We start from the raw sequence: 27676 nt of genomic DNA on the forward strand, positions 1-27676 counted from the left end.
GATTGTGATGATTTGTGATCTTAGAGCCTACTCAAGCCACCCTCTTAACTCTAAGGAGGTCGAATCGATCCACGCATAGTGATATGGATGCGAAGCTCTACATCCCCGCACTCAGCTTGTCCGCTTCCAGTCTCAGACCAAGCCTAAGATCGATGTGAGTTGTTTCTCGGCCAGATGATGACATCGAATCCCACGAACACACGTACGAGTACCACTTGAAAGACTGCAACAAAGAAAACCACAACAGACTGAAAACAAGGTTGATCGTGCAACTTTGAAATCCATTATACGCTCATGTCTAGGCTAGGAGGCGCAACTACCATGTCCCTCGTCTAAAAGTGCCCCATTTATACAACTCTGCGTCGTCGCATCTAGTCATCATACCCCAGCGCCTCCAATCGTCTTGGAACCCGTTTCCAAGCTCTCCGTGGAAGATTCCCTCCCACCTCTCCGTCTACTACCAACCGCACGTCTCTTACTCCTTCGCGTCTCCGAAGAGCGCCTCTAGGTCCCTCCTCTCGCCGCTGTGATACACCATGTCGTAAAACACACCCCGTGCCTTGTACAGATCCACCGGCCGGCCGGCCTCGACGACCCGCCCGGCGCCCATGACCACCACCGTGTCGTAGTCCGCAATCGTCCTCAGCCTGTGCGCAATCGTCACCAGCGTACGCTCGTCGTCGACCTCCCGCCGCAGCACGGCCTGAATGCCCTTGTCCGTCTCGTAATCCATGCTCGCTGTCGCCTCGTCCAACAGCATCAGCCGGCTGCCCCGGACCAGCGCGCGGCACAGGGAGAGCACCTGGCGCTGCCCGTGCGAAAAGTTCTCGCCCTTGGCGTTGACCGTCGTCGAGAGCGCCAGGCCGGATGCATCCGGCGCCAGCGCCGCGGTGGCTGCCGCCGCGGCGTCGGCGTCCGCCTCCGAGTGGTACTGGAACGACGCGATGCCCTGGCACGACTCCAGCGCCCTCTCGAGCACCGGCGCCGCGATCTTGCCCGTTGGGTCGAGGTTCGATTTCAGCGTTCCGTTGAAGAGCACGGCCTCCTGCGGGATGATGGTCAGCGCCTCGCGGAGGCGTCGGCGCGGGATCTTGGTGATGTCGATGCCGTCGTAGAGGATCTGGCCTGAGACGATGTGCGTGAAGCGCAGGAGGGAAAGAACGAGCTGCAGTGAAGGGTCAGTCGATGTTCCTTCTAACGGGGACATGAAAGAAAGCGTACCGTAGACTTGCCGCTACCGGTGCGGCCTACAATGGCAACTCTCTCTCCGGCTTTGAACTTAAGGTTGACATCGGTGAGGATGTTGGGCCCGTCTTCGTCGTATCGGATCGTGACGTTGCGGAACTCGATCTCGCCCGTCGAAGGCCACTTCTTGGGGACAACGTGCGACGGGTCGTCAGTGTACTCGCCCTCCTCGGGATAGGAGTCGTCCGCCTTCTCCTCGGCCTCGAGGCTAGCGTACTCCTTGATGCGAACGAACTGCTTCTCGTTAGCACTTGAGGATTCATGCATCGGAATACATGCCACTCACACTTTGAAGCTCCACCTCGAGGTCGTTCATGCTGCGAACCAGTTGCAGGATGGTCTGGCTCAGTCCCGTGGCGTTTTGGAGCGAGAAGCCCACGAGACCGGCGCCCACGACACCAGCCTTGGACACGGCGATGATACCTGCACTGAGGCCGACCAGGGCAGTCACCACATCCACACGCATGGCCACCCATCGGTTACAGTTGAAGTTGGCCTCCGCCGCCCGCGACCAGACGCGCATCTTGTCCGCCAGCGTGTCGCCAAACGTCTGCGACATGCCGCTCCTCGCACGAATGATGGCCAGCCCGGCCAACGTATCCGCAAACTGCGAGAAGATGGGCGACTGCGCCGACGCCACCAGGCGCTTGATTGTCACGGCGGTGCGCGTGTATATCTCGCCCACAACGATGCCGATAGAGCAGGTCACGGCCGCGGGGAGCATGAAGATGGGCATGATGGAGCTGATCGCAAAGATGCGGATCACTAACGAGATGCTGCTCTCGAGGAACGCGCGAAGCTGCGGGCTGACGGTCAGGTCAAGGGACGACATGTCGCTCGAGAAGCGGTTGATGATGCGGCCGACGGGCGTTTTCTTGTACCACGAAAGCGAGACGCGCATGACGGCGCGGATGAAGTCGTTGTGCAGCTTGCGGGCGGCGTGCCAGGCGCCGTTCTCGAACACGAGGAAGACGACGGCGTAGAGGACCGACTCGGTGACGGTGAAGGCGGCGTAGATGCCCAGGTAGAAGGCGATGTCGACGGCGACGTCCTTGCTGTAGGCCTCGACCCAGACGGAGAGCCAGAGGGAGCCGCCCATGACGGCGAGCTGCGAAATGAGCATCATGAATATGCAGAATATGGCGTACCACGGTCCGCCAAAGTAGGTCATGTACTTGAAGACTGTTCGCCAATGTTAGTTCGTCCTCTCGAGACCGTTGACAGACCACTTACACATCAAACGGGCGCTCTTCCCGCTAGCTTTCATCTCTTGAGCCACCACGTCCTTGGTCCCCTTGTCATCCGCGACTTTACTCTTATTGTTGAGAGGATCCGTTTGCGTCTCGACTTCTGTATCCGAATTGTCAGAGACATCAGTGCTCTCGCCCTCAATGTCTTTGGCGACAGCAACGGGGTGCCTGACTACGCCAATGTTCTGTGCAATGTCCTTGATTGCGCCGTTCTCAAGCGTCACAGCCACGTCGGCTTGTGCGGCAACCCAAGGCTGCTGCGCTACCAGCACAACAGTCCGGCCCTTCAACAAGTCGGAGCAGAAACACCGCTCCCAGAGCGACGCGGCAGTCTTCGCATCAAGGGCCGAGAAGATGTCGTCGAGCAGGAGCAGCGGCGCCTTGGAGTACAGCGCTCTAGCCAGGGCCACGCGCGCCTTCTGGCCTCCCGAGAGGGAGGCACCGTTCTCACCGACGACGGTCTGGTCACCGTTGTCCATCTCCCGCAAGTCGACAGGCAAACAGCATGCGTTGACGATGTTGTCGTAGCGCACCGCTTCAAATGGGCTATTGAAAAGGATGTTCTCCTTGATGCTCTCGTTCTGGAGCCACGCCGTCTGCGACGCAAACGCGACGTCCTTGGGCCGGGTGATTGTGCCGCTCTCCTTGATCGTTTCTCCCAGTATCGCCAGCAGCAGAGTTGTCTTACCGCTACCACTGGCGCCAGATACGACGTTGAGTCCGCCGTCAACGAAATCAATCGACATGTTCTTGAGCTGGAACGAGGCTGCCTTATTCCGCCGGAACGTCGCGTCCTGGATATGGAGACTCCCCTCGGGGTACTGCTCCAGCGGCGTTGTGCTTTGGAAGTACTGATCCAGACGGCCAATGGCAATCATGGCGCTCGTGATGTTCCTCGACAGGAAGCCGAGCTGTGTCACGTTGCGGCGGATGGTCTTGACGAGGTAGGTCGTCGTGAAGGCCGTGGCGGCCGTCAGGGGCTGCTCGCGCACGCCCACATAGAGGGTGAACATGGAAATCATGGCAATGTAGGGCATGAGGGCGGTGATCTGGTTCAGCGTCACGTAGATGAGCGACACGCGCCAGAGGTCCCGCTGCTCGTTGGCACGCGTTTCCTCAATGGTCTTGATGATGGCATCCTCCCACGCAAAGTACTTGACGGCGCGAATGGAGGCAAGGTATTCCGACACGAGCGAGATGCGAGAGTCCTGCGCTCTTCTTGCCTTCCTGGTCTGTTTGGCCATCAGCTGTGCCACAAAGACGGACATGGGCGCAGCGAGGAATAGAATAGCCGTGCCCACGAGGGCGGGCCATCCGAGCATCTTGTAGAGGCCGACAAAGGCGATGATGGTGCCCGTGGGCACACCCATGGAGACCATGACGATATCTCGCGAACCAAAGATGGCCTGTACGTCCGCAGCCATGAGGTTGGCCAAGCGGCCGGCCGAGGTCGTGGACTGGCCCGGCTTCGCATCCTTCTTCTGCTTGTCTTTTTCGGAGTCTCCCTTGGGCGCAAATATATCCTCTTCAAGCTCCATGGAACCCATGGCCCGGTGGTACAGCTCTTGAGTCAAGGCGGACCTCAGGCGGACCACCAAGCGAGTCGACGTGAAGACATACTGCTGGAACAAGACGGAACGCGATAGCGGGCCGCAGAACATGAGCAGCAGCCAGAGCCAGGGGCGAATCAGGGCGCCCTTGGGGTCTGCGAGGTAAGCCAGCAGCTGGTACAGACCGTAGGGCGCAATAAGCTCGCAGGCGTACGCAGTGGAGATGTAGCAGGCCATGAGCGTCACCTCGCTGCGCAGGAAGTAGAAGAGCGTCCACGTCGTTGTCACGCCCTTGACCCTCGCCTTCTTGATCTTGTCCAGCAGCAGCAGCGGCTCGTCGTACCACGGCAGGCGGGGCAGGTCGTCGAGCGCAATCTCCTTGCGCGCGCCCTTCCACATCAACGGCGTGAGCCACTCGAAGGTGAGATAGTACGTTGCCCAGCTGCAAATTTCCTCGGGCGCGGGCCCGCGGGCCTCGTACCCTTCCGGCACGTCGTGCGTCAGCGACGGAGGCACCCATTCCCGCGGCGTGGTGATGGCGATGACGACGGCAGCCGCCAAGCTCGCAAGGCCGCCCCTGACCGGGGTTGCGATGGCGCACTCGGTCGACGCTTCAATGCACGGCAAGACCGATGACGCGGTCAGGATCAGCAGCTCGGCCGAGATGACAAAGTTGACCTGGTGCAGCGCGATGTGCCGCCACTGCAGGTCGTTGATGAGCCTCAAGAGGCCGAGAACGAAGGCGTAGGCCACCGCCAAGGCGTTGATCCATGGAGTCTGGCCGCGGGCGCTGGCGAGGGCGAGAAAGGCCAGGGCTGCGGCGCGAGAAAGCTGGGAGGCAAGCTCCCAGGGCCATCGGATGGCTGCGGCACGGATGGCGGGCCGTGATGGTGATGACGACGACGGCTTGGCGCGGCGGCGAAGGAGGCGGGAGGCGGTCCAGAGGGCGGAAAAGACGAGGACAGAAACCTGGAGGTAGTCCGAGTCGGCGAACTGGGTGACGTCGTCGACCCAGGAGAGTTGTCCGTGGCTGTTTGAGGTTTTGTCAGTCTGTTCGGGCCCATGGGCTTCAATCTGGGGTAAAGTGGGTTGAGTGAGGGTGAGAGAGTAGCTTCATGAGCGAGAGAGAGAGCTTTGCGCGCATGCACGTTAAGGATATAAAGACGAGGCTTGGTTGGGCAAACGCATCAAAAGTCCATCTATCCAGCGGGAAAGTTGCGCGACGGTTGCGACGGGGCTGCAACGCTCTTGCGCCGCCGATTCGGGCTGGAGGATATTCACCGGTACAAGGATACGCAATGCAGGCAGAAACACTCACCTCTGGATATTCACCAGAAGGGTCTGAGAATGCGAGCGCGCCGTGGCGGCGAGCACAAAGGCACGCTCGTAAAAGAAATCCATCATCGTCGAGGAACGGCAAAGGTTGGCGGGGTCCCGCGAGGCGACGTGGTATGTCCAAGTCGTGCGTCTCCCCGGACTCCTCGCGCTTTCGTGATGTGGGAATGGGCGGGTTTGTTAAAGATTGTTACGAGCACGTCATGAGTGATTTGGTGGGGAGCGAACAACGTGTGACAAAACGTTTAAAGCGATGAGGTATACGGCTTGGTCTAAGGGCAGCGGGCAGGAAACAGGAGCAAGTCAAGACAGATCCAAAAGACCAAGAGAGAAAGTGCAAAAAAAAAAACAAAAAACCGACCTCCAGAGCCAATGTTGAAGATGGTGGATTGGACCTCCCAGACCGTTGGATTCGTAAGTGATCAGATACGGCAGAAGCAGCATGGGGGGTATCAGAGAGCAAAGGGGGTGGTCAAGCACCGCCAGGGAAGTGGATTCCGCTTCACTGTTTCTGCGCAAATGGGAGAACAGACAAGCTAGGCTACCCCGGCTAGGCAGGCACCGGCGGATGCATTCGTCCCCCATCGCTACTCACGACCTTCGCCCGCGGTCGCTCGGGGAGGGGCCGATTCCTCGCGTTGCCGAGAGGTGAGTGGACAGCCTTGGGCAGAATGGCCCAGGGATGGAGGAACGGGCGAATGGTGCAAAATCGGCATCCATATGTTGCAATTGCCAGCAGCTGCGTCGAAGGAAGAGAAACGAATAAGACTCAGAGAAAATGGGAGAAAAGAACGACCTAGCGGCTGTGACGGTGGTGACAGCCAGATTGAGGCGTCCACATCCGCGCGCAGGCATCTTTGCCGGCTCGGGACCGTTGGTGGGGGTTACGTGGTGTAAAACAAGACACTTCGGAAGCGGCACCGGTGTGTTGTCGCGTTGTTGAAGAGCGACACGCAAGATGCCAACGAATCGACGCTACGTTTCGGTCGGTGAGCGCTTCCAGGGAAGTGCCCAGCCATCCATTCTCTGACTGGGTGAGGTACGCGGTATCGCGCTGGGAACGTTCGTTGTTCAAGATTCATTCACCCGATTCCCCTCCGGTATCGTACCCCCCAAGGGGAACCGAAAAAAAAATCCCCAACAACCCCGGAGTGCCTCAAACGGTGAGCCGTCGGTTCCCCTTGTAGCATGCCATGCCACCGCTTCCTAGCTCCCGCGGTGGCTTGTCACCGAGGGGGATCATTTCCCATTGGATCCGGCGAAAGCTTGACTATGCGGGAAGCAAAGCAAAGCAGACTGCAAACCAACCTCTGCCCATCTCTCCCTGTCCTATGCTCTCTGCTGCCCCCCCGGCATTCAAGCATCATGGTTCCTCCAATATGCGGTGTGAAACAGGAAACCACAAACACATAGCCCGAGCTCCGACAATCACCGCTTATCAAACGAAGCCCATCTCTGCTCGTCTGTCGCTCTTTGGTCCCAAGTCTGCGTTTCGATTCTGCCAGACAGTGATTACGTGTTGCATTATTCAGAAACTTTCCACGTTAAACTGCCCTCCACTGTTGCGAACCATAGTTGACTGGATATCTTCAAGGTTGGCTCGGTGTCGGACCGTACCCGGCGGCCGCTTTCAGCCCCACACACCAGCAAGTTAGGTACCTAGGTATCGGCGCCAAGGGTCTGTTCCCCCAAAACAGGCAGGTCCTGCTTGGTCTTGTTTGATTGGATGCCACTCGTCACCTCGAACCGATCGTCATTGACGATTCGGCACTGCTTGCCGCGCTGCTCACTCGTGTTTGGCACACAATCGTCGCGCGTATTGGCTGACCAACGAAACGTCATCTAGACATGCGAAACTACCATGTTGATTATATACTCGCAGCTACTCAAATTCCTGACACACCCTGCCGGTTGGGATCCCAATTCATCATATGTACGTTGTTCAATAGTCTGTCAATCCGCCCCGAACCGGGGACTTGGAGCACTTTCACTTCCAGTAAACGCCAGTCCACCCGCTGGACTTTCCCAAACGTCTGACGCCCCGGGCAATGCATTAAAAAGCGCCTCTTATCGTTCCTGCGTGCCGAGTCCAACATTAGGGCACGTCAATGTCCAACATGGCTGACGCCGCGGCTTAGTCCGCCTTGATAGCACTGTCATCGCGTTAGCTTTGCCCTCGACATTCCAAGGTTGAAGAGAGGTTGAAGAGCTCACCCGTAGATCCTCCTCACAAATGCGTACGCGCTCAGGAATCCGATGGTGCCCGTCAGGAGACCGTATACGCAGCACGCCATGAAGCTGTAACTGAAGAAGAGCATGCTGCTGATGAATCCAGTGATGTGCAGCTTGAAGAAGTAGTACCACACGCAGTACAAAAACACCCAGATGGCGCTGCCGCCGCCGACCATGAACGACTGCCACCACCAGTTATAGTTCTCCGAGCAGAGCTGGATGTAGATCGTCACCACCGTCACCTCGGCGATCGTTAGAATGAGAATCACCGATACAACTGCGAGGAACCCAAAGACGTAGTAGTAGCCGCTCTTGTCCTGCCAGACCGACTGGAAGACGAACAGCAGCTCTATGAAGATGACTGCAAAGGGAATGAGTCCGGCGAGGAGGACCGACTGCCACGATTTAATATACCATGCCTGCTGCGGGATCTGTCGGGGGATGCCGCTCGTCTTGGTCGGGTGCTCCCAGCTTCCACCGCGGACGAATCCGAACCAGGAGCCGGCATACACCAGAGGGACCTGGATGCAGAGCCAGAGGAAGACAATGGCCACAACGGTTCCGAACGGAATGGCTGTGCTGGAAGCCTGCGCCCACACGAAAAGGTTGAGGATGAAGACGACGCCGAAGAGGAGACCTGGGAACAGAACGGCGGTGACAAGCGCATTCTTTCTAAAGTCCTGTCCGTCAAAAGTCTTGTAGACCCGCGCCGAGAAGTACCCGGAGAAGAGGCCGGCGAAGACAAAGAGACCGACACCCACGCTGATGAATCCACCGCGGAAGCTGGGGTTCAGAATGCCCAACGCGCTCAGCAAAACGAGCCCCACAGCCATGAAAAGCAGCTGCATTCCCGATCCGACCAGAGGCGCCAAGAGGTATCCGTACTGGGGCGTCCTAAAGACATCGGCGTGCAGAAGCTTCCAGCCCGTGACATCCTCCAGAGCCTCGTCGTCCGAAGACACATCCGCGTCGTTGTCGACGTCGGTCCCTTGGTCGAGGAGTCCTCCAGTCTTTTCCGACAGCTTGGGAGATCTATTGCCGGTCTTCTTGCGCTTCAGCTTCGGCTTGCCGTCCTCGAGGGCAACCTCCTTGTAGCCCTTGATGTCTGAGCGGATCGTCCTAGCCAAGATCATCAAGACAATGCCCGTGAGAAGGCCACAGATGATGAGCGAGTTGACAATAGCCAGCCAGTGAATCTTCTGGCCCTCCTCCTGGTTCACAAAGTACAGATCCCAGCGTCGCGACCACTCAATGTTGTTGTCCTCCCGGAAGTACACCGAGTAAGTGTAGGGGATAGTAAGCTTGGCATCGTCGTCTAGGTCTTCTTCGTCTTCGGGGTGGTAGGAGGAATCGAGGTTCTGCTTCGACGTATCGGACGACTTGTTCGGGGCAAGGTACAGTTCGAAGTTCTGGTCAATGTTCTGCAGGTCGGCGGGGCAGCCGTTCTCGTCGCGCTTATTGTTGGGGCCGATGCTCTTGGGGTAGACCTCGAACCCCACAACGACCTTTCCGCCTCGTTCGCCGGCCTTTCCAGGCGCTTTGCGCCAACGGATAACAATGGTGTGGTGGTTGTTGATAAAGTAACGCGGCTTGCCGCTTTTCGCCGAGTAGTCGGTGAAACCCACCTTGAAGCCGGCAGCGTAGTACTTGCGGCTCTTGTCGACGGTGACGAAGCTCGTCGCACCGGGGAGGTTGTCGACGATCCACTCGGTGACGTAACCGTCCTGTACCATGTCTTTGGCTCTGCGCATCTCCTTCCTGCTAACCTCGCGGTTGCACAACAAGTTGCACGGCTTGTCTTGGCCAACAACCAAGTCGATGTCGGACGTCTTGATCCTGTCGCCGCGGAGGACCTCGCCGAGGTTCAGCGGGATGCTCTGTCCGCTGAGCAGGCCTGTGCCGGGTTTCCGCTGGCCCGTCGGCGGGCACACGAAGGGGAGGTCGTAGTAGGCATACTGCAGCTGGGTGTTGTCGGAGTAGACCTTGTTCACCAGTAGGGGGATCTGCTCGCCGTCCTTGTAGCTCTTAATCGACCAGCCTGTTGTCCGCGATTGTCAGCACCGTTGCTTGGGAGCATCATGTTCCGCGACTCCTTGGGGGCGCCGAACCTGGAATGTAAAAGGCGTCAGCTGGTGCAGCGAGCAGCAGGGAGACGAGGCATCCCAAGCCTGCCTTGAGCACCTGTCGCATCGTGATATGTCGAGTCGTGAGTCCTCGATTACGTTCGCATGTATCGTGGTGACAGCTCTCCGTAGGGAAGACCACTGTCTGCAAGGAAGGCGGACGGTTCGGTTTCTATTTGTCCAATGGGTGGTGGCAAGGAATTGAAGCGGTTGAGTACAATAGATCGCAATCGAAATAAAGGTGAGACGGTCGGTCGGTCGGTCGCCTTCAGTCGAGTGCCCGTGGCTGCACGGTGTCTCTATGCGCCACGACGTCGCAATTGAGGGAGGGGAGCACCGAGGACTAGACGTGGGAGAGAGTTCAGGGCAGTCGAAAGGGTTAGGCGGGAGAAACGAGTGGAATCGGTACCAAGTACCCAAAGAAGTCAAAAAGTGTCAAGTTCCGAGTCCAGAAGGCAGTCTCGTTGGGAATGACACAACTCGGCCACCGTAATGCTCTTGGAAACGGGATCAACCTTGGTGCGAGGCTGCTGTCTGCGCGTAGAGTGCATGTGGGAGGAATGGCAGGAGACAAAAGACACACGCAAACGGGGGGAGAGGAGTGGAAGAAGTCACACAAACTCTAGACGAGACGGGGGGAGGGGGGGATGAGGAAGAAGAGGCAGTTGAGCGAGACCTGGACGGAGACGGGACGGCATGGGCGGGAATGGGAATGGGGATGACATGGGGCAGGGCGCACGGTTCAATGTAACAATTTATTAACCACCCGAGAGGCCACGGAATAATTCATCATTACATTGCTTTCAGTGACCCCAGAGACGTCGTATTCGATCGCAGCCGTCGAGTGTCCATTCCGCCCTCTTCGATTCGGCATCCCATACAACCAAGGGGCCCCCCTTATCTCGCCGTGCTTCTCCCAAGACACTCGGCGGAGGCTTATCGCGATCGCTACTGCAGCACTGTAGCAAGTACACTTAGGTCCGGGAAGGATTGTAAGACAGGTGTAAACTGCAGACGCCGACTATGTCCTCCAGCCCCTATATCTGCCGCTGCCCGCTACCCAATGGCACCAATCAAGGCGTCCTGTTGGGAAGCTAAATCCAACCGACACGGGGGGTTCGGGGGTTTGAAATGCAGCCAAGATGAAAGGGGGTTGGCGCCATCACGTGCCTTTTCCATCCAACGGGCAGCGTCATCTCTCGAAAGCCACCAGGAGTCGACTCGTTGTTTCGTCGCTTTCAAAGAGCTTGCACGGCTTACCTCAGATTCGGCGCCCTTCTCAGCCTCTACTCAGCTGTAGTGCTGTATGTCACTGACTCAACACAAAGGAGGTGGGACAAGCTGCTGTTTGAGTGGACACGATCGACGCTTGCCGACCAGTCCACGTTACGCGGCTGAAGCCACTGCTATCAATAGAAATACCGCAGCAGACCTCATCCTCCCTCTTGTCGAACATCCCGTCGGACAACCTTGAGCGAGAGGGATGACCGAGGCATCGTCATCCAACACACCCACGCCAGTCACTTCTCCATCTTCAATGTTACGAGAGGGTCATACGTGCCTTGGAATGCCTGCACTGGCAATGCAGCTGCTCGCCCCTAAGTCCCCCGCAAAAAATAAACACTCCCCGCCCATCTGCCCAGTCACCTTCCAGTCCAAGCACTTCTTTCGCGTCTGGGGGCCGGGGGAGTCGGGACAAGGCACGGAAAATCGGGAAAAGCGACTCCACCGCATTTGAGAGGAAATCACCGTGATGCCACCCGTTGGCCCAGAACTTTCTGGGCTCCTCCACTTTGCCCTGTCGGACCCCCGGGTTCTCCACTCCGCTCCGGCAGATTGATCCGGCCCATTGCGGCATCATCTTTGCCTATCGTCCCCGGTCGGAGGGTCAGCTCGGCATTTTCTTCCAAACCGGAAGACGATATCTGATGGCGCAGGAAACGGGCCGTCGCCGGCTTGAGTCGGAACTGATGGCGGCTTGAGTCCTCGACTGCTAATCAACAAGCAGTTGCTTGCTTACAGGCAAAAAGCATCACCGCATGTCACTGACGCTTGAGACCTTCAATGTGTCCAATGTTCGCTGTTATTATTGCTTCTGTGTATCCAATTTGCCTTTGCTCTTTGGGTATCTTCAATACAGATAAGCTATTGACGGCCTTCCAGAAAAGAGAAGAAAAAACGGTAACTCCTTTTCAACAAATTATCCCTTTTGTTAGCCCAAACTCCAGTACGCAAATTCCAGTACGCAAATTCCAGTACGATGCAGCCTAATTACAGCTTCAGTCGCCCCCTTGGATTGATTTAGAAAACAGAACAAAGGAAACATTCGAGAAGTGGTATCGTGTGTATAACTCTCCATCAGTCGTAACTCGTTACAAAGGAAATTCATCTGCATTTGCATCCCCGGCTTGGTTTCTCGCTGAAGCGCAGCTGTATCATGCAGTTGGGACTGCTGGCCGCCTCGTCGCCAAGTCGCCGTAGCAGGGTAGAACAGCGTTGCCTTGGAATTCGAGTGCCGGCTGTTGCAGCAGTCGGGGCTGGAAGTACGCATCCGCCTCCGCCTCTTCCTGCTGCGCCATTGCAGCATCGAAGCTAGGAAGGCCCATGTCCAGGAGATCCTGCTGGACGGGGGGCTCGAGGGCGATTTGCAAGGGAACGTTCAGCTTGATCTTCGAGTCGGCAACCACTAGTGTCAACTGTAAAGTGTAGGTGCGGGAAACGAGGCAAGCGTGGAAAGTCGGGATCAAGGTCTTTCGGGACGTCGGCAGCTTGAAAGGGATCTGAAGAGCAGCTCTGTGGAAGATGGGCGACGAGCCGTCCTTGCTCGAACGACGGTTCTGGTCGTGGTTTTGGTTATCCGAGTCGGAGTTGCTGCTCTCGCGCAGGCCGTCGCTAGAGTATCCGGAATCGCGGCGGGTGGTCGACGTGAGCTGCTGACGCCAGGCCACCTTGCCCACCGACGTCGAGAACAACGAGACCGAGGTGGTGTAGGCAAGCTGCTGGGACAGGGCATAGGTCTCGTGGCTGTCACCCATGTTGGGCAGCTTCGTCATTGGGCTTGAACCGTACCATGTCTGAGCTTGGAGCTTAGCAGAGACGGTGGTCACCTTGGGAGGCGGAATATCGGCAGAGGCAGGCTCGAAGTTCAGGTTCACCAGAATGGAACCCTCGGACGCTGAGCGGCCGTCGGCGGTCAGATGGATAGCGCTTGGCTGGGTAGTAGCGGCAGTAATGTGGCCCTGCTTCGAAGAGAAGAGGTTCTTGCGAATGGTCTTGGTCTTGCTAAGGGTGTAGCCCCTGTCCTGCTTGGTGATGTTCAGAGGCGGATCCTCGGGGAGCGGGGGAGGACTTTGATGTGGTGGGCGTCCTCCATGAGCTTTATCGGCCTGCCGCCGAGCTCGTCTTGCCGCACAACGCGAGCCTTGATGGCATACTGGACCTGGGCCATGTCAGGAGCCATGTCGTCCTTCTCCCAGCCGCCCATTGTTGGGGGGAGGCGCATGTGGTAGTCGTGGATGTAATCTGACTGGGCCTTGTGAGTGCAGGCGCTGATGGTCAGGTGGTGGGGAATAACAAAGTTGAAGGGAACGGTGTAAGTCCTGCCGGCCTCGAAGATCCGGGGAACGGGGTAAGTGGACTCGGGGATGGGCATCTCCAACTTGAGGAAAGTGTGTGAGGAGAGCTGGGGAATCTGGACGGCGTCCAGGCGAGTCCTCGAAGTTCCAATCAGAATGATCTGAACATGGTCGAAGCGGCTGTCGTGGCCAGGGGTGATGGTCACTTCTCCGGAGATGGAGTTGCCAGACGTGTAGACTTTGGAGTGGTAGTGGTCGTTGATCTTGACCTCGACACTCTGCTTCCGGGAGGAGGCGGGCTGCCGGGCGAAGGTGATGACCGAGCTCATGTCACTGTTGCTCGACATTCTGGCAGGATTTGTACCGAGATGATACCGTTGACGATCGTTGACGGTGGTGATCGAACACGACGTTGTTTCTTATCTATGGGTGACCGGAGGCCGCTGGAAGGGGAGCCGAGAGGTGTGGTGTAAGCCAAGCGAGCATGAAGCAAGCAATGTTGGCCAAGCGCGGGAATGCAGACTTTGGAGATGTCTTTTTGGCGGGGTACAGCTTAGATATAGATGGTGGCTCAATTAAAGATCCCCCAAATATCGAATGGGAACTGAATGGAGTCGGATGGGTTGGAATTGCAGTAATAGTCAAGTCAAAAACCTGTGAGTGGTACGCAGAGATATAGGCAATTCGACGACAGGAGGAAGGGCGAGCCGTGTCTCTTTAAGGCTGGGCCGCGTCAAGGATGGGCAGGTCCCCCGGGAGGAGAAGATTTCTGCTTCGACTCGACTTGAGCAATTCCATGGCAGAGCAAGCGCCAGGGCCGGAAACGAACCCTCCACGCCTTTGCACTCGCAAAAGGCGGGCTCCCCATCTTCAGCCCGCGAGATGGAGGGAGGTGGGAAAACGTACCGGTACATGACCAAGGTACATGAGATACCTAGCCAAGGTACCTTGTCTAGGCATGGGCGGAAGAAACAAGACTATGGCCGATGGGACGAGAGTCTGGCTGTCTGGGTGCGTGTGTGGTAGAAAAGTGGAGACGAGGACGAGTAAAAAACCCACTGGAAACCGACATGCGAAGGATCCCCCCCCCCCCCCACAAAGGTGGTGAATGACTGATGACTGGCGCACCAAGGAGCGCGCGAAAGACAAGTGACGCCCTTCTGGTCAAACTTGGGAGCAGCTCTACAGCGGTGGCTTCCTCCTGCAGCCCAGCGGTTGATGGGCGCAGGTGGAGTCCCCTCCCCGCCCCCCCGGGAGCCCCTGGTAGGTGTCACAGGGCGAACTTGGGCGTAGCCTGTTGATTACACGCTGCTAGCCCGTCGGATGGGAGATGAATAGACTCCAGTTGTGACTGACCAGTGTGCAAGGCGTGAATGACATTTGGTGACTCGTACTTTTACTCCGCAGCTTCTCCGAGCTCATCAGGGTACTCTGGTCTCCGAGCCTACGGCGTATTGTACTGCAGGACCATTGAATGGCATAATGCTGATCTGCCGAGCACTCAAATCACCTGCCTACCTACCTACCTACCTGGGTACGGCAGGAAGGTGAAAACACTGAGAGACTTTTAGGCCTTTCCATTCCACACAAGATGACTTGTTCAGAGACCCTGAAAATCCGACCCAAACCATGCAATGTATCAGTATGCACTCCGTAGTGTACATGCGATGCATCCCCTCGACGGCAAGTTCCAACAGCCAGGCCCTGCCTGACCATCTTGCTCAAAAGCCACGTTCTGCTCGATGCAGATGAGTTAGACGTACACCGAGTTTCACGTTTCATGAGATTGGTAATCCAACAACTCCCCAATTCTTTAGCGCTGTGTGCTTGGTCGCTAGAAGAGTCATCATGTCAAGTCGAGGCTTGTTGAAAGGCGCAAGGCCCCGCTTTCGATGACATGAATTTCTACCACTGGACCTTCCTTCCTCTCAGACGGCGCCGATGGTCGGCAGGTGCTCCCTGCGTGCTCCCTGTCAGCGAACCCTCCGTTGAAGCTTTCACTTGCGCCGACTCCTTCCCTACCGACACCGAAGCGGACAGTAAATTTTACTGGCTTCAATACAAAGAAACGGGAAACTTTCGGTTTGCCGATGATTCCTATGGATTGCATTAGATCTTGTCTGACATGCCAGCCTCCCTGCCGCCGCCAAAGCATCTCTCTGGGGTGTCGGCTGACGTCCCCAAGTGTCGATTTGTTGCTCGCGGCTGTGACATCAGCGCCTACCACTTGGGGAACTACCAAGCCTCTTGGAAGCGATAATCTGTGCGGTTATCGTTGATTGACAAGAAATACCATGGACGACGAGAGCCAACAAGCAGTGTGCCGAGCACCTTGGCTGCGGCCATGGTCGAGGCCCTTTGCAGTTGGCCCAATACTACACTCGATTGGCCTAGCAATCAAGTTTGTTATCTCCTGCATGTTCGTGCCACTCAACATGGCTCGACTGCCCTGCAACATTCTCGTTGCCGTCCGACACCCAAACACACCAGAGAGAATCTTCCAGCACGTTGAACTGCTTCAGCAATCCCAAGCCGAGACCACACTAGCGACTGGACTGATCGATTACTATGTAGCTGTGACTTTGAGGACCTCCCAACTCGGACCTCTATCGGAGCCGGTCCAGACTCCAGCTGTTGCTTTGCTATCTCCGGACTGGGGATTGAGCTAAGACAGCCGCCCCCCGCGACACCACACAATATGCAACTCAAACCGAGGACGGGATGCGGGCACGCGGGGAGCCATGATTAAATCAAGATCTGCGACCCCATCATACATCTGCCAATGGCTGCGATACGTCAACCTCCCAGCTTCTCTTATCAGCCGCGCCCTGTCGCCTTTTCGACTGTTTCGGTTAACAATGCTGCGGTGACAAGGCACACGCGACGCAGCAGCGTCACCGCAGCTTGCCTGCCCCCGAGGAAAAGCCCATCGATGTCCTCTCAATGATCGACTCAAAATGTGCCGTCAGTCCGACACCGCTGTCCCAATCGGCAACTTTAAACCATTCAACACAGGTCGTCACCCTACACAACATCTGCAAGCAAGGGTGGGGAAAATTCTTCCCCCTAGCTCTTCGCATCGTCATGGCTGCATTTTCATGTCACACGCACGACCGCCTTTCCATGCTTGGGCGCAGAGAGCAAGCGGGTTGTGTGTCGTTGCCCAAAAAAGTCCAGCCGGTTGAGGAAACAAGGGCGGCCTGGACAGGTTGGCGAACGGTACGACCAAGGCATGTACATCAAGTACCGCATGTACCTCTACCTCGGGGCCATTCGATTTCACGCTCAAACAGCCGCAAGGGTGGATATCGCCATTCGGTGGACAAACGACGAAAAAAACTAAAAAAGATGCAAAGTTCGAGACAACACACGACAACCGGCTGGGCTTTACGTACACGGAATCGATGTCTAATGAGATCCATCCAGGGGCGCGGCGCCTTGCCGTTAGGTGCCTGGCGGCTGGCGCTGGCACAACGCGACACCCATGCCATCGGGTCCCCTTAACGTACACGGTCGAGAGTGGATTCCGCCGGCGGAGGCACATCGGCCATCCGGTTCGGCCTCCCGTTAGCGGTCGTTACGCTTTGTCACGCCGGTGGTCTAGGGTGTCACGATCCACTCTCAAGGATGCGCCGATGGGGTGTGCCTCGCGAACTCTTGACGTTAGGGGAAACCGACGGTAATGGGATCCATCCGAGCTGCGGCAACTGCATCGTGAAGTGAAAATTTTGTCCTTCATCCCACGTTCGAGCCCTTCAAGGCCATCCAATGCCGCACGCCTAATGGTTGCATGGTCGACACACACTTGCACACACACACGAGGGCACACGTGAAGGCTGTAACCTCACGAATCGCCTACTCTCTCGGGAACTGCAGGAGTGGCCCCCGAGCATACAGCTGACCACGTTGTGGCCTACCATGGTCGCAATTGGATGTCTCGTCGATGACACCCGCACGACGATGGCGAGGTTCTGACTGATGAGTTCCATCCGCGCAGTGACGCTAGAAGGCATGGAACGCCCGATGGAAGGCTGGAATCGCCAGGCACGCCTGACCAAAGCACAGAAGGAGGCGGATCTTCAGACATTTGCGGCTCCATTGCGGAACAAAATGGGGCTCATCGGGTTACAGCACACGGCGCGTCACTGCATGTCTTGCGGCTCTGAGGTGAGCAGCAGCTAAAGCTGTAAGGCTTCGTCGACTGTCCGTCCCGAATCAGGGGTGCATACGGGACACAAGCCAACATGTGTCTAGGAAACAGGAGACAAATGTGGGTTCTCGTGGGCGATTGTGGACGGTACTAGATGGTGCAATCCGCATATCCACTTTCAGCCGACGCCAAACGAGCCATGGGTGGCCGCGGCATAATGATGTCGTCTTTTGCCAGAACGTCACGGCGTCTGGTGGTGAAGTTTTTAACGGAAAAAAAGTTTTACGGGTATCTCCTGTCCCTTTGTGGCGGCAAGTGGAGCTCTGCAAGCGCCATCTCTTGGCCCATCCGCAGGGGAACACGGGCAGAATGATTTCTGGCCGTCGATCGAACCACGATGCAATTTTGCTGGAGAGCGAGCGCTAGTGACATGCCACATTCGGAACGCGAGGCCGGATCCATTACCTAAGACTTCTGCGCAACCGCACTTCCGCACATGGGCTTGTTGTTCGACCCTATGGCCAGACCGCCCTATGACGGATTCCGTCTCCAATCGGGGACGGGAGATCGATTCGGTGCTAGCTATGCTCTCTAGGTCGTGACCGGACTTCTAGATGCTGACACAGATCCCAAGTCGAGCGCTAAGCTCTCCGTTGACTCACGCGCCCTACGGCACAAGCCTGTACACCGCGCCCTGCAGGGCGCCTCATGTCAATCGGGTTGCTGCGCTAGCAACTGCCTTGGACTGGATTCTGCATTTGATTTGGACAATGTCCGAGTCCTAACAATGACAGAATTCATCAGCTTACCAACCCCGGGATGATTAATTGACGATTATCTCATCCCGGGAATTATAATCCTCTCTTGGGGCTGAAACAAACACCATCTCCGGGGCTGTATTGCGCCAACCCAGTTATTGGCTTGACCTCATTGCGTGCTGTGTCGAAATACACTAGTCTCACGAGGCCATGGCATAATGTACATTCGGTCCCAGGGGGGGTTGAGCCGAGTTGTTGTCTTTCAAATCAAAGGCCATCTGAAGCAGGGTCATGGTAACACTGTATCTTCACCGCAAACTCACTCCGCCAGTCTCGGTTCGTCGCAGCAAGTCTTGTTACTCCAGCCAAGGTACTCGAGACGGCATGTTCCTATACCTCGTGTACATTACCCCGACTTCTCCAGAAAGCCATCTGTTGCGCCCGCATCTCTACCAAAGACGGTCGGAACTAAGGATCCGTCAACCAAGTTGTCGGGGTCCAGCGCACGCGGTCTCTGCCACGTCTACGCCATTCAGTCAGGGTAAGCCATCTTCACCAAACTTACTGTGCCGTACGTATGGAAGCGGTCTCCAGCTCATGCGTATGATAACATGGACATTGGCCGCGTTCAATTTTGTCTACCGTATCCCCGTGCACGACAAGCCGAGTGACAGCCTCCGCAATCTATATTTTATGTTTACACCTCTCAACTTGGGAACCGTCCGGGTCCGTCTAGACACGTCTATTTCCAGAACATGCAAGCCGTGCAAGGGCAGTCTCAGTCGTGCCACGAAATATACAGCATGATGCCGGCGCCAACGGCGATAGCAGCGAACTGCACCAGCGTCTTACGTAGCTCAGCCATCTTGTTCGGCCCCGTCTCCAGAAGCTCCGGGATTACGGCAACGGTACCCACGTAGAGGAACGTGCCAGCCGTGAAAGGGAGAAGCAAATCGCCCCAAGTCTGCAAGCACTGTCAGCATGTTTCGTCATAGTCGTGGGCGTCAGCATAACTGCCGCACTCACCAAGCTAGTCCCCCAGAGCCCCGCGTTACGCGCCATGGCGCCCTCGCCAGAGCTGCCACCAAGCTCCTGCACGGCGATGCCAATGAGGGTCCCCAGAAGCGCGCCGAGCGCGGTCACGAACTGCGCGCCCATGGCCGCCTTCTTGCTAAAGCCGGACTGCACCAGCAGAGCGAAATCGCCGACCTCGTGGGGAATCTCGTGGAAGAAAACCGCGACCGTTGTCGTGGCGCCGATGGTCGGCGAGGCGTAGAAGCTGGCTGACATGGCCAGGCCGTCGGTGATGTTGTGCGTGAAGTCGGCGCTACAGGACCCGGGGTTAGCCAAATACTCAAAAATCGGAAACGCCGCCGCCAAGACCCGTAATCCGGGACCCAGTCGTCGCCCTACAGCAGGACCCGAGGAAAATGCCGTACATCAAGTTAAGGTAACCGCCGAGCTTGACGCTGGGGTTGATCTCCTTCTCCGTCTTCTCGGCCGCGGCACCGGAGCCAGCGCCCTCGGCCTTCTTCTTCTTCCGCGACTTGAGCTCGCCCGTCTTCTCCACTGCTGACGACGCGCCCTCGGCGGTTGTCTCAGCGTGCGAGTGTCCGCCGTGGTCATGAGAATGGCCTGCGCCGCCTGTGGCGATCCGCAGCCCCTTGTCCATGGCCACGAATGTCATGAAGCCGACGAGAATAGCGACACCAAGGAGCAGGTTGCGGTTCGGCTCGACGAGGACCAGGCGCGCGCGCTCGGGTTCATCCTCGCCGAGGAAGATCTCGGGAAGCAGGTGGAAGAGGGTGTCGCCCATGAGTCCGCCGACGGCGAAGGCGACCATGACGGAGAGCGAGGAGGGGTCGATGTTGGGCGGGCACAAGGCCAAGAGGAAGTTGGGCGGGCCGGAGATGTAGAGCGTCGCGAGAATGGCGTTGACGGCGGGCGAGCCCGGGAAGAGGACGCCGAAGGCACGGGTGAGGAGGGAGGGGTTGTCGCTCAGCTTGGACAGCTTATCGGCCGTGAGGCTCTGGACGACGGAGCATTGCTGTGCAATGGCGGGTTGTCAGTATTCCATGTCTGCGTGTCCCTTCTGCACACGAGCAACAGAATCGCGTCACCACCGGCAGCTATCTCACCTGCAGCTGCTCATCGAGCTCCTCGAGACTGAGGTCGGCGACAGCTTTGCCTGCAAAGCCGAGCTTCTCGGCCACGGACGACGCAATGCCCAGCTGCACCAGCAGGAAAAGGGCCCAGAAGACGGGCTTCCAAGAGCGAGCCATTGTGTCTTGTGCGTTTCAAGCGATTGAGTTTCTGGGTGTCAATGGCTGCAGGATCCGGGCGCAGTGAGTGTGCAGGTTTGTTCAGTTTGAAAGCTCGCAGGTGAGTCCCTTGCGAGCGGCAGGACACTTGTCGAGATGTCGGTGCCAGAAATTTCCCCTGTTATCATCTCATCCCTTTCAGGGGACCTGTGCAAAGCAAATATGCTTGGCGGGCGCCCGCAACCACCATGAGCTCATAGGCCGAAGGGTAATTCCGACCACTCCTCGGTCGGGGAACCGTGGCGCCGATGACCGGTGCGAGCCTTCCCCTAGGTCCGTTCAGCCCAACGCTGGAGGGAGCTAAGAGGCCTGTAGCATTGAGATAGGTAGAGCGCTCGCTGGAGGGGGGGGGCACAGAGGGGGGAACGCCACTAGGCCGCTTTGGGTGATTGGAGTGCACCTCTTGCGTCCGATGTTGGTCTTTTTTGGTTTGCTGTCTTTGCAACTCTGTCGGGTCGCGGTAAGCAAAGCCCCCATAATCCTGGAAGGGGGGGCGATCATCATGTTCAGATGGCATGCGCTTCGACACTCGAAACGGTTGCACAGATTTTCAAGAAAGGAAGACTGCGATCTCGAAAGAGGGAGTGGGAGGTTCCGGGCTGATCTATTTATCCCCTTTTCGAGACGAGCCTCAGGAGTCTCGGTTCGTCTGGCCCCGGCGGCAACATGCTGGAAGTTCTCTGGGGGGGCCGGCCGACCGAAGCTTCGAGGACCCGGAGGGTGCTGCCCGCCCGCCCGCCCACCACTTGCCGCGTAACGAACTAGCCTTTCGACTGTCACTGGCAAATGAGAAGGAGAACGCTGCTGCTGGACCAATGCCGTTGCGTGGATTTGCGTGCACTGACGACTGGAGGTGACGAGTGGGAGGTGATGGGCCCTGGTTTGCTGGAGAGGGAAGGCGTGGTTGTCAGGGTTGTAGTGTTCGGGATGTGGGAGGAGGAGCAGGGAGGGCGTTTGTTTGGTTTTCGATGGACCTGCAGCGACGTCCTACGTTCTCGTGACTTGGTCGCATGATGCTTTGTCCTGTTTGGACGCATGTTCATAGACCACAGATTGATGCAAGAGTTTTCGTGATGTGTGGTGGTTGTGTCAGCATTCGTGATGACGACGTCGGCGTTGCGGGTTGGATGTCGTCGTCTGCGGGAACAACAGTCCGATGTGACCAGTTCCGACAAACACCTGCTTGGCCTTTTCGATTCAAGAACCGTTGGATACGCTGTAGATCGAGGAGGAGACCAAAAATAGGCGCAATCAATATTATGCACTCTGCTGAGAGTTACTCTTGGGTGCTCTTCGGCAGCTCTTGTCATCCCGTTGCAAGATCTTGAATGTCAGGTAGAGTCTAGCTCATCACAGTATCGGTTACACACGCCCTTCAACTTAGACACTGAGTGGAACGTATCGCATGAGCCACACCGGCTCTTCATCAACTGATACATCTTCTTGCAAGCATTTTACCGAACTGCCACCTCTTCATTCAAACTACCACGCAGGAGTGACCCACGCTAGGACCCTTTGTTGCATGGTCGCTCCACAAGGAGCGGTAGCTGCGGCTGCTGCTCGCTGTCTGCTCTTGGATGAGTCGATACCGGAAGTAATCTTCAAGGAACAGTGGAAGATGCGCCCGAAAGCGGACTCGATAGTTTTATAAACCCTTTAAAAACATGTCAAAACGCCCTTTCGAGTCCAGTTTAGACCACACCGGATCGGAACAGTAAACGACTTATCACTCTCTATAAAGTTTCCTCTCAGTCGTCGGAGCATAGTGCTTCTTTCACTGATGTTTTCGGGGTTTTGATCGGTCTCGTCGTCCCATGCTTTCCAGCCCGTCTTATGTAAGACTTTCCACCAAAGAACGACTGGAGGACTGGATTGATCATTACCGTTCGCACTCCTACCCTCTCTGCCGTCAGCCTCAACACCAAGAAGTGGCCCAAGTGCGAGGTAAACACGGTCTGAACCTTTCTGCCGCGATCTATAATATAACTGGACACATCTCCGATGAACCGAAGTGGGAAAGTATATTTGCTCCGAGAGTGTGAAAATTGAGTCTGGACGCGTTTCGTCAACACTGAGGCTGATCCTCAACACTTTCGGGTCGCAGGTCAGGGGTGGAAGGGCGACCACAACGAAAGCTTCAGTCCAGGACGTCAGTGCCAAAAGAGCACCTATCTCCCTCAGTGACACAGGGGTGATGTAGCTACAGCTCTGTGGCTGACTGTTGCGAATAAGTATGCCATCATTGCTGCCGTTGTCGTTGAATTGGAAAGTTGAAACTCTGACAGAGCATCTGGTGAAGTGCCTTCCACCGAAAAAGAAAATTGATAAAAGGTGAAGAAACTTGCCACAGGACGAAAAGCGAAGTTCTGGAGGGTTCACAATAAGCAAAGGATGCAGAAGAGGGAATTGAAACTGACCTCGAACATAAGAGTCAGGCGTTTCCGTAATGCCATTGAACTCGGGAATACTCAACACCTTTTGAGTCCCAGTCTCCAGGTGGATCAACCTCAACTGAGCAACGGAATGACTGACCGCCACGATTGGTAGAGTTGGATGGTCTGCAGATTCAATTCTCTTCCAAACGGATGAATCAGACCAGAGGATGTAAGTCGGGCGCTCACCAGGTCGCGCCAAAATCAAACAGTCAGTAGCGTTTGCTTCACTCTCATCGGCCTCCAAATCAAGACCAGGAGATGCTTGTGGGGATTCGCGTTGAGATCCATTAGGTGGGAAACTTGTCCCCGTCTCGTTGTCGCCGGAGTAGTAGGTTTCGTCGTCCGTCTCCGATTCAGGGTCCGTCTCCGAATCAGAGTCCGGGTTGAAGTCAGACGAGTCCGAGTCACCCCACTGAGGGATGTTGCTATTGAGAGATGACCAGGCCATGTGAAACATACGTGTTGAACGTTTGGTATTCTTGGATGCCACGCTCGTATGCAACAGCTCCCAACGACCCTGCGATTTCGACGGTGCTCGTAGTGGTGGAAACAGGGGCGCTTTCATATCCAAGTCTTGCTGGCAGCATGAGCATGAAGCTGTGCGCCTAATCTGTAGCGTCTGATGATTGATCTGCCAGCATTCCAGAGACCCCCGGTTTGCATCATGACATCCAATTACATCAAACCAATTTTTTCGGTCATCTTCGATCCGAAGTTTATATGAGATAGAATTTGGTGTCCTTTTTCGGCTGCTTTCGGCCCTCTCAGAATCTAGGAACACCCAGCGGTCTTGTTGCAGTTGGTCTACCGGGCTTCTTTTGTCGCGGAACAGTAGCTCAGCTGCGAATTGTTTGTCGTTGCATACAACTTCGAAAATGTAAACCTCAGACATAGTTTTTGGGCTGCAAAGGTTTTGTAAAACAACGACTCCCATCGTTTTAGCCCTATCGAGTGGAACAAGGTGGCAAGTGTCTGCGAAATGTCTCAAGGGTCGACAACTCCAAAGACCCAACGGCTTTATGGCAAGGACTTCTCTCCACTCGCTCACAAAGGAACAGAAGGAAATGTCCAGCTCATGGGAATAGATGTTAAGCCACCCTGGGAGCGGCAACCCGAAATGATATCCTTCTATAGAGCCTGTAGCCCTCTCGCTTCCATAGCAAACATTCCTGGCGTGTGGTGCATATAAGAGCCGAATAGAAATGGGGAAACCTGGCTCTGTACACTCAAACAGGTCCAGAAACATTTGCTTCGAAGGAAAGTTTCCACTTCTTCAAGAATTTCCGCGGTTGGTTTCGCTTGGGATAGATGCCTGAACCAGAAAGTAGCTGCATACCGTAAGAAGGAATGCCCCCTAGGAGTGTTGTTCAAAAGGGATGCCAGGTCCTGGATCTTTTTGTATCGTTTACGCTTTAGATACCTAAGACAGCACAGCCCTACCTCCAAGTCATATTTTTCACGGGTAATAAAAAGTCCGTGAAGTTCCCGTGGAATCTTGGGATCCCTGGCAGGATCTTGAAGTAGATAGTCTTCGATGGATTTGTGGAAGAATCTGACCGTGCTGTTGCCGCTTGGGACACCTTCTCGAGTTTCAAGCTCGACAAGAGGACTGCAGATATCTCGGAGGTCATATTCCCAGTTGATATTGGCATCTTCCCAATCATCCACTCCGGGAATGATGGAGATCGCCTCAAGTGCTTCATGGAGTGTAAGAGGCTGGAATGCCCCAGCAAGAAGCGTAAACAAACGGCTACACTATCGGATCAGTTTGTTTCGTTCAAGTGCTTGTTGTAGTTCGAATAGAAATGATTGATAAAAATAACTTACTGGACACGTTCCCGTCTCTTTTCGGCGATTTGAACCAAAACTTCCAAAGATCGGGTGTAATAACCGTTCAGATCCCTAGGGAAGCCTTGCAATGCCTCTTCGATTTCTTGAGCACGGCTCAGACCCCGGAGCTTCAGACGTAAAATTCTGGCGTAAAGAAAGTTGCCCTCTCCCTTAATATAGTTTCCGAGAATGCTTTGATCTGGGAATTGCGCCGCAAGATATGTTTGAACGTCTCGCATGATGATATTGGAGTCGGCTTCAATTATAGCTGCCCCTGTCGTTCTCATGACATCATGTATCTTTCTATGGTAACGGCTAGTGAAGAACCACTTGTCGCGTACCCAAGTCCTTTCTTTCATCATCTTCTCGAGGTCAGGTAGCAGGTCCGGCGTATCATCTGCCGTTTCATCTGTTCCTGGTCGGGCTATGTTTATACACTCATCAAGCCCATCAAGAACGACATAAACGTCGTTCCGCTTTATGAGGTATTGAAGGAGCTCCAGAGCTAAACGTCCAGAGTTTAAGCTATTTTCCCTCAGGCTGCGTGTTTTCAAACCTTCCTGGCTTTTCCGTAGAAACTCTTTCGAAATCTCTGCCGTGGGCAGGTCTAGTATTTGCAAGATCAAGGACCTGAATCCGTGGATTGCATGTTTCCGTATTCCGTCGCTGTAAGAGAAGAAGTAGTAAACAACATTCTCCCCTTGCTCTTGAAGATGTTCGATAACAGCTGATGACATCACACTCTTGCCGGAACCAGGCGGTGCATGGTACCATAGAGAGGCTTTGCCCTTGGAACTGCGCCAGGAAAGAAAACTGGGGTCTTCCAAAATCCATTGGCACGTGTTCTCTTGCCTGTGTTTGATCTTGTCGTCCAAATTGTCCTCAACTATGACTCGTTCCTCTGGTTTTCCTGCTATCCAGTCACGGATCAATTGTCGCTCATTTTGTTTTCGTTCATCTTCTGACCGCCGCATGGTCATTGCGATGGCCAGTTGAGAGACTGTGTCACTGTCTGCCTTGAGGGCCTCGGCTGAATCTTTGATCTCTTCTAAGAGCCTTTTTGTAAAACTCGGCAAAGCTTTCCGAGGCTTTGATAAGGTTTGCGAGGCCTTGTACCAGAATTCAAGGATTTCTCGGTAAGTGTTAACCAGTCGAGCCTGGAATTGGGGTTCAGTCCTTAGCGCAGCCTCGAAGTTTGCATAGCATTGCAGATAGTGTCCAATACGCTCCATAAACTCTACGACCTTTTCGAAATATTCGTTATATTCGACTGCAAGCGTGAGCACAATACGAGCACCAGCAAATGCCGCCCCTGCTCCAAGTGGAACAGCTTGGCCAAGTGCCTCGCCAACCCTTGCTAAGTTTTTAAGCCCCTGGAGGAAAGGCCCTAGCTTTGCAAGAAGACGACTGGTGGTTCGGTTTCTCCTTTGTTTCTGAAGCCGACTCATACAATCTTCCAGCTTAGTGAAAGCTTGCGTGGCATAACTCTCGCTGTCAAACGTTGAGCCGGAAGCTTTTCGCTTTCGCTGCATCTCGTTGAGCTCCAGCAAGAATGGATTCCTCGGGTCTGTCTTTTGTTTCTCTCGAATGCTGTCCAAGAATTCTTCAATGGCCTTGAAGAGAGAACCGTCTAAATGTTCGTCTTGACCTTCCCCCAAAAAGGAGGAGGATGCTGCTGCTTGAGCTGGCAGCATTGGAGATGAGGTTTGAAGTGACCGCTCTTTGGGGATTGAAACAGTAGTAATTAGGGCAAAGGCTTTACTCCTGGGGAAAGATGTTAGGGAAAGGTTTGGAGAGAGCCTCCATGTATTTGGGAACAGGGCAATCACCTACATTGATAGACTTCATAGAAGGTTTGATATCAGGCTGGGAAATGGGAGGCTCGTATTGGTTGCCTTCTTTTGATTACTGACCGAAGATATTATGCATGTAAGACTTGTGTGATGCTGATTATGCATTGGGAGAACAAGCCTTGACGAGCATCGATAGTTGTCAGCCAATAATGAAAATTACGTACCCTACACAATGAAGAGCTGAACAAATCGTTCAGGCCTACACCTGAGATAAGATGATTTCGGTAGCATTATTACTGGTTCTTGATGATGATATGGAGGTGCAGGTGTTCACACCAGTTCCCATCTTGATGCGCCGATATCAGAATCAGGCTTTGCCAAGAGCTTCAAACAGAGGTTATCAGGCAAGCACATTAACCCCTCAACCCCTTTGACACAGACCTCTATCCTTTGCCCTTCTATTCAAGCCAGCCAGCACACAGTCAGGGGACATCTTGACAACCATGGCGCCTACAGAGGGCTCACAATGCGAGTTTCGAACATATCATACCTTGCTTAAGAAGGATGGAAAGAAGATTGTCAATCCGATCACCGACCATTTCGGTAAACGTCACAAAGTCACACCGTCAAAGAAGAAGACGCACTATATGCTCTCATTATTACTCGAGACTTTACTGCCGAAAACTCTCATGAGCCTACGTCAGTGACTTTGAAAGTTAACTCACCGCATATTCTTGAAGTCTTTCGCCATGTCATCAAATCTTACCCTATGGTAGCTTCGGACTTTAAGTCACCTTTGTCTTTGACCAACCCTTTTCAAATGCTCATTCACTACTGGGAAGAACTAGAAGAATATCAGAAAACGGCGGAAGACAAAGATAAAGGATTGCACATCGGCTTACTCCTTGAGTTCATGCACTGCGAGCTTGGGAGTCAACGCGGCGCCTTGCTTTCCATGCTGCAAAATGAACAGGTCACGTTTTCAACGGCCTGGGTGATCTTCCGGCCAGGCACAACACTCCATACGGATATTATGGGGCACCCTTGGCTGTTGGAATGCCAGAAGACTGCATATGAGC

The 27676-nt window shown here is 55.2% G+C and overlaps 4 protein-coding genes across 4 annotated transcripts; all 4 read right to left on the minus strand.

Moving 5' to 3' along the window:
* Window positions 1-475: 475 nt before the first annotated feature.
* ColSpa_07432 (ATP-binding cassette transporter abc4) lies at window positions 476-5449 on the minus strand (the record flags this gene model as incomplete). Its single annotated transcript, XM_049273644.1, has 5 exons — window positions 476-1165; window positions 1222-1479; window positions 1532-2427; window positions 2479-5075; window positions 5364-5449. 5 exons carry the CDS (start codon window positions 5447-5449, stop codon window positions 476-478), a joined length of 4527 nt encoding a protein of 1508 aa, XP_049129601.1.
* A 2141-nt stretch (window positions 5450-7590) lies between these two features.
* Window positions 7591-9802, minus strand: ColSpa_07433 (transmembrane E3 ubiquitin-protein ligase 1; the record flags this gene model as incomplete). Its single annotated transcript, XM_049273645.1, has 2 exons — window positions 7591-9650; window positions 9721-9802. 2 exons carry the CDS (start codon window positions 9800-9802, stop codon window positions 7591-7593), a joined length of 2142 nt encoding a protein of 713 aa, XP_049129602.1.
* Window positions 9803-12170: 2368 nt separating this feature from the next.
* On the minus strand, window positions 12171-13657 carry ColSpa_07434 (uncharacterized protein; the record flags this gene model as incomplete). Its single annotated transcript, XM_049273646.1, has 2 exons — window positions 12171-13064; window positions 13085-13657. The coding sequence occupies 2 exons, from the start codon at window positions 13655-13657 to the stop codon at window positions 12171-12173; spliced, it is 1467 nt and encodes a 488-aa protein (XP_049129603.1).
* A 5339-nt stretch (window positions 13658-18996) lies between these two features.
* Window positions 18997-20500, minus strand: ColSpa_07435 (zinc-regulated transporter 1; the record flags this gene model as incomplete). The annotated part of the gene is made up of 4 exons (XM_049273647.1): window positions 18997-19182; window positions 19245-19545; window positions 19658-20265; window positions 20357-20500. The coding sequence occupies 4 exons, from the start codon at window positions 20498-20500 to the stop codon at window positions 18997-18999; spliced, it is 1239 nt and encodes a 412-aa protein (XP_049129604.1).
* Window positions 20501-27676: the final 7176 nt, after the last annotated feature.

Source organism: Colletotrichum spaethianum (genome assembly GCF_022836535.1).
Source record: "Colletotrichum spaethianum MAFF 239500 DNA, contig19, whole genome shotgun sequence".
Lineage (NCBI taxonomy): Eukaryota > Fungi > Ascomycota > Sordariomycetes > Glomerellales > Glomerellaceae > Colletotrichum > Colletotrichum spaethianum.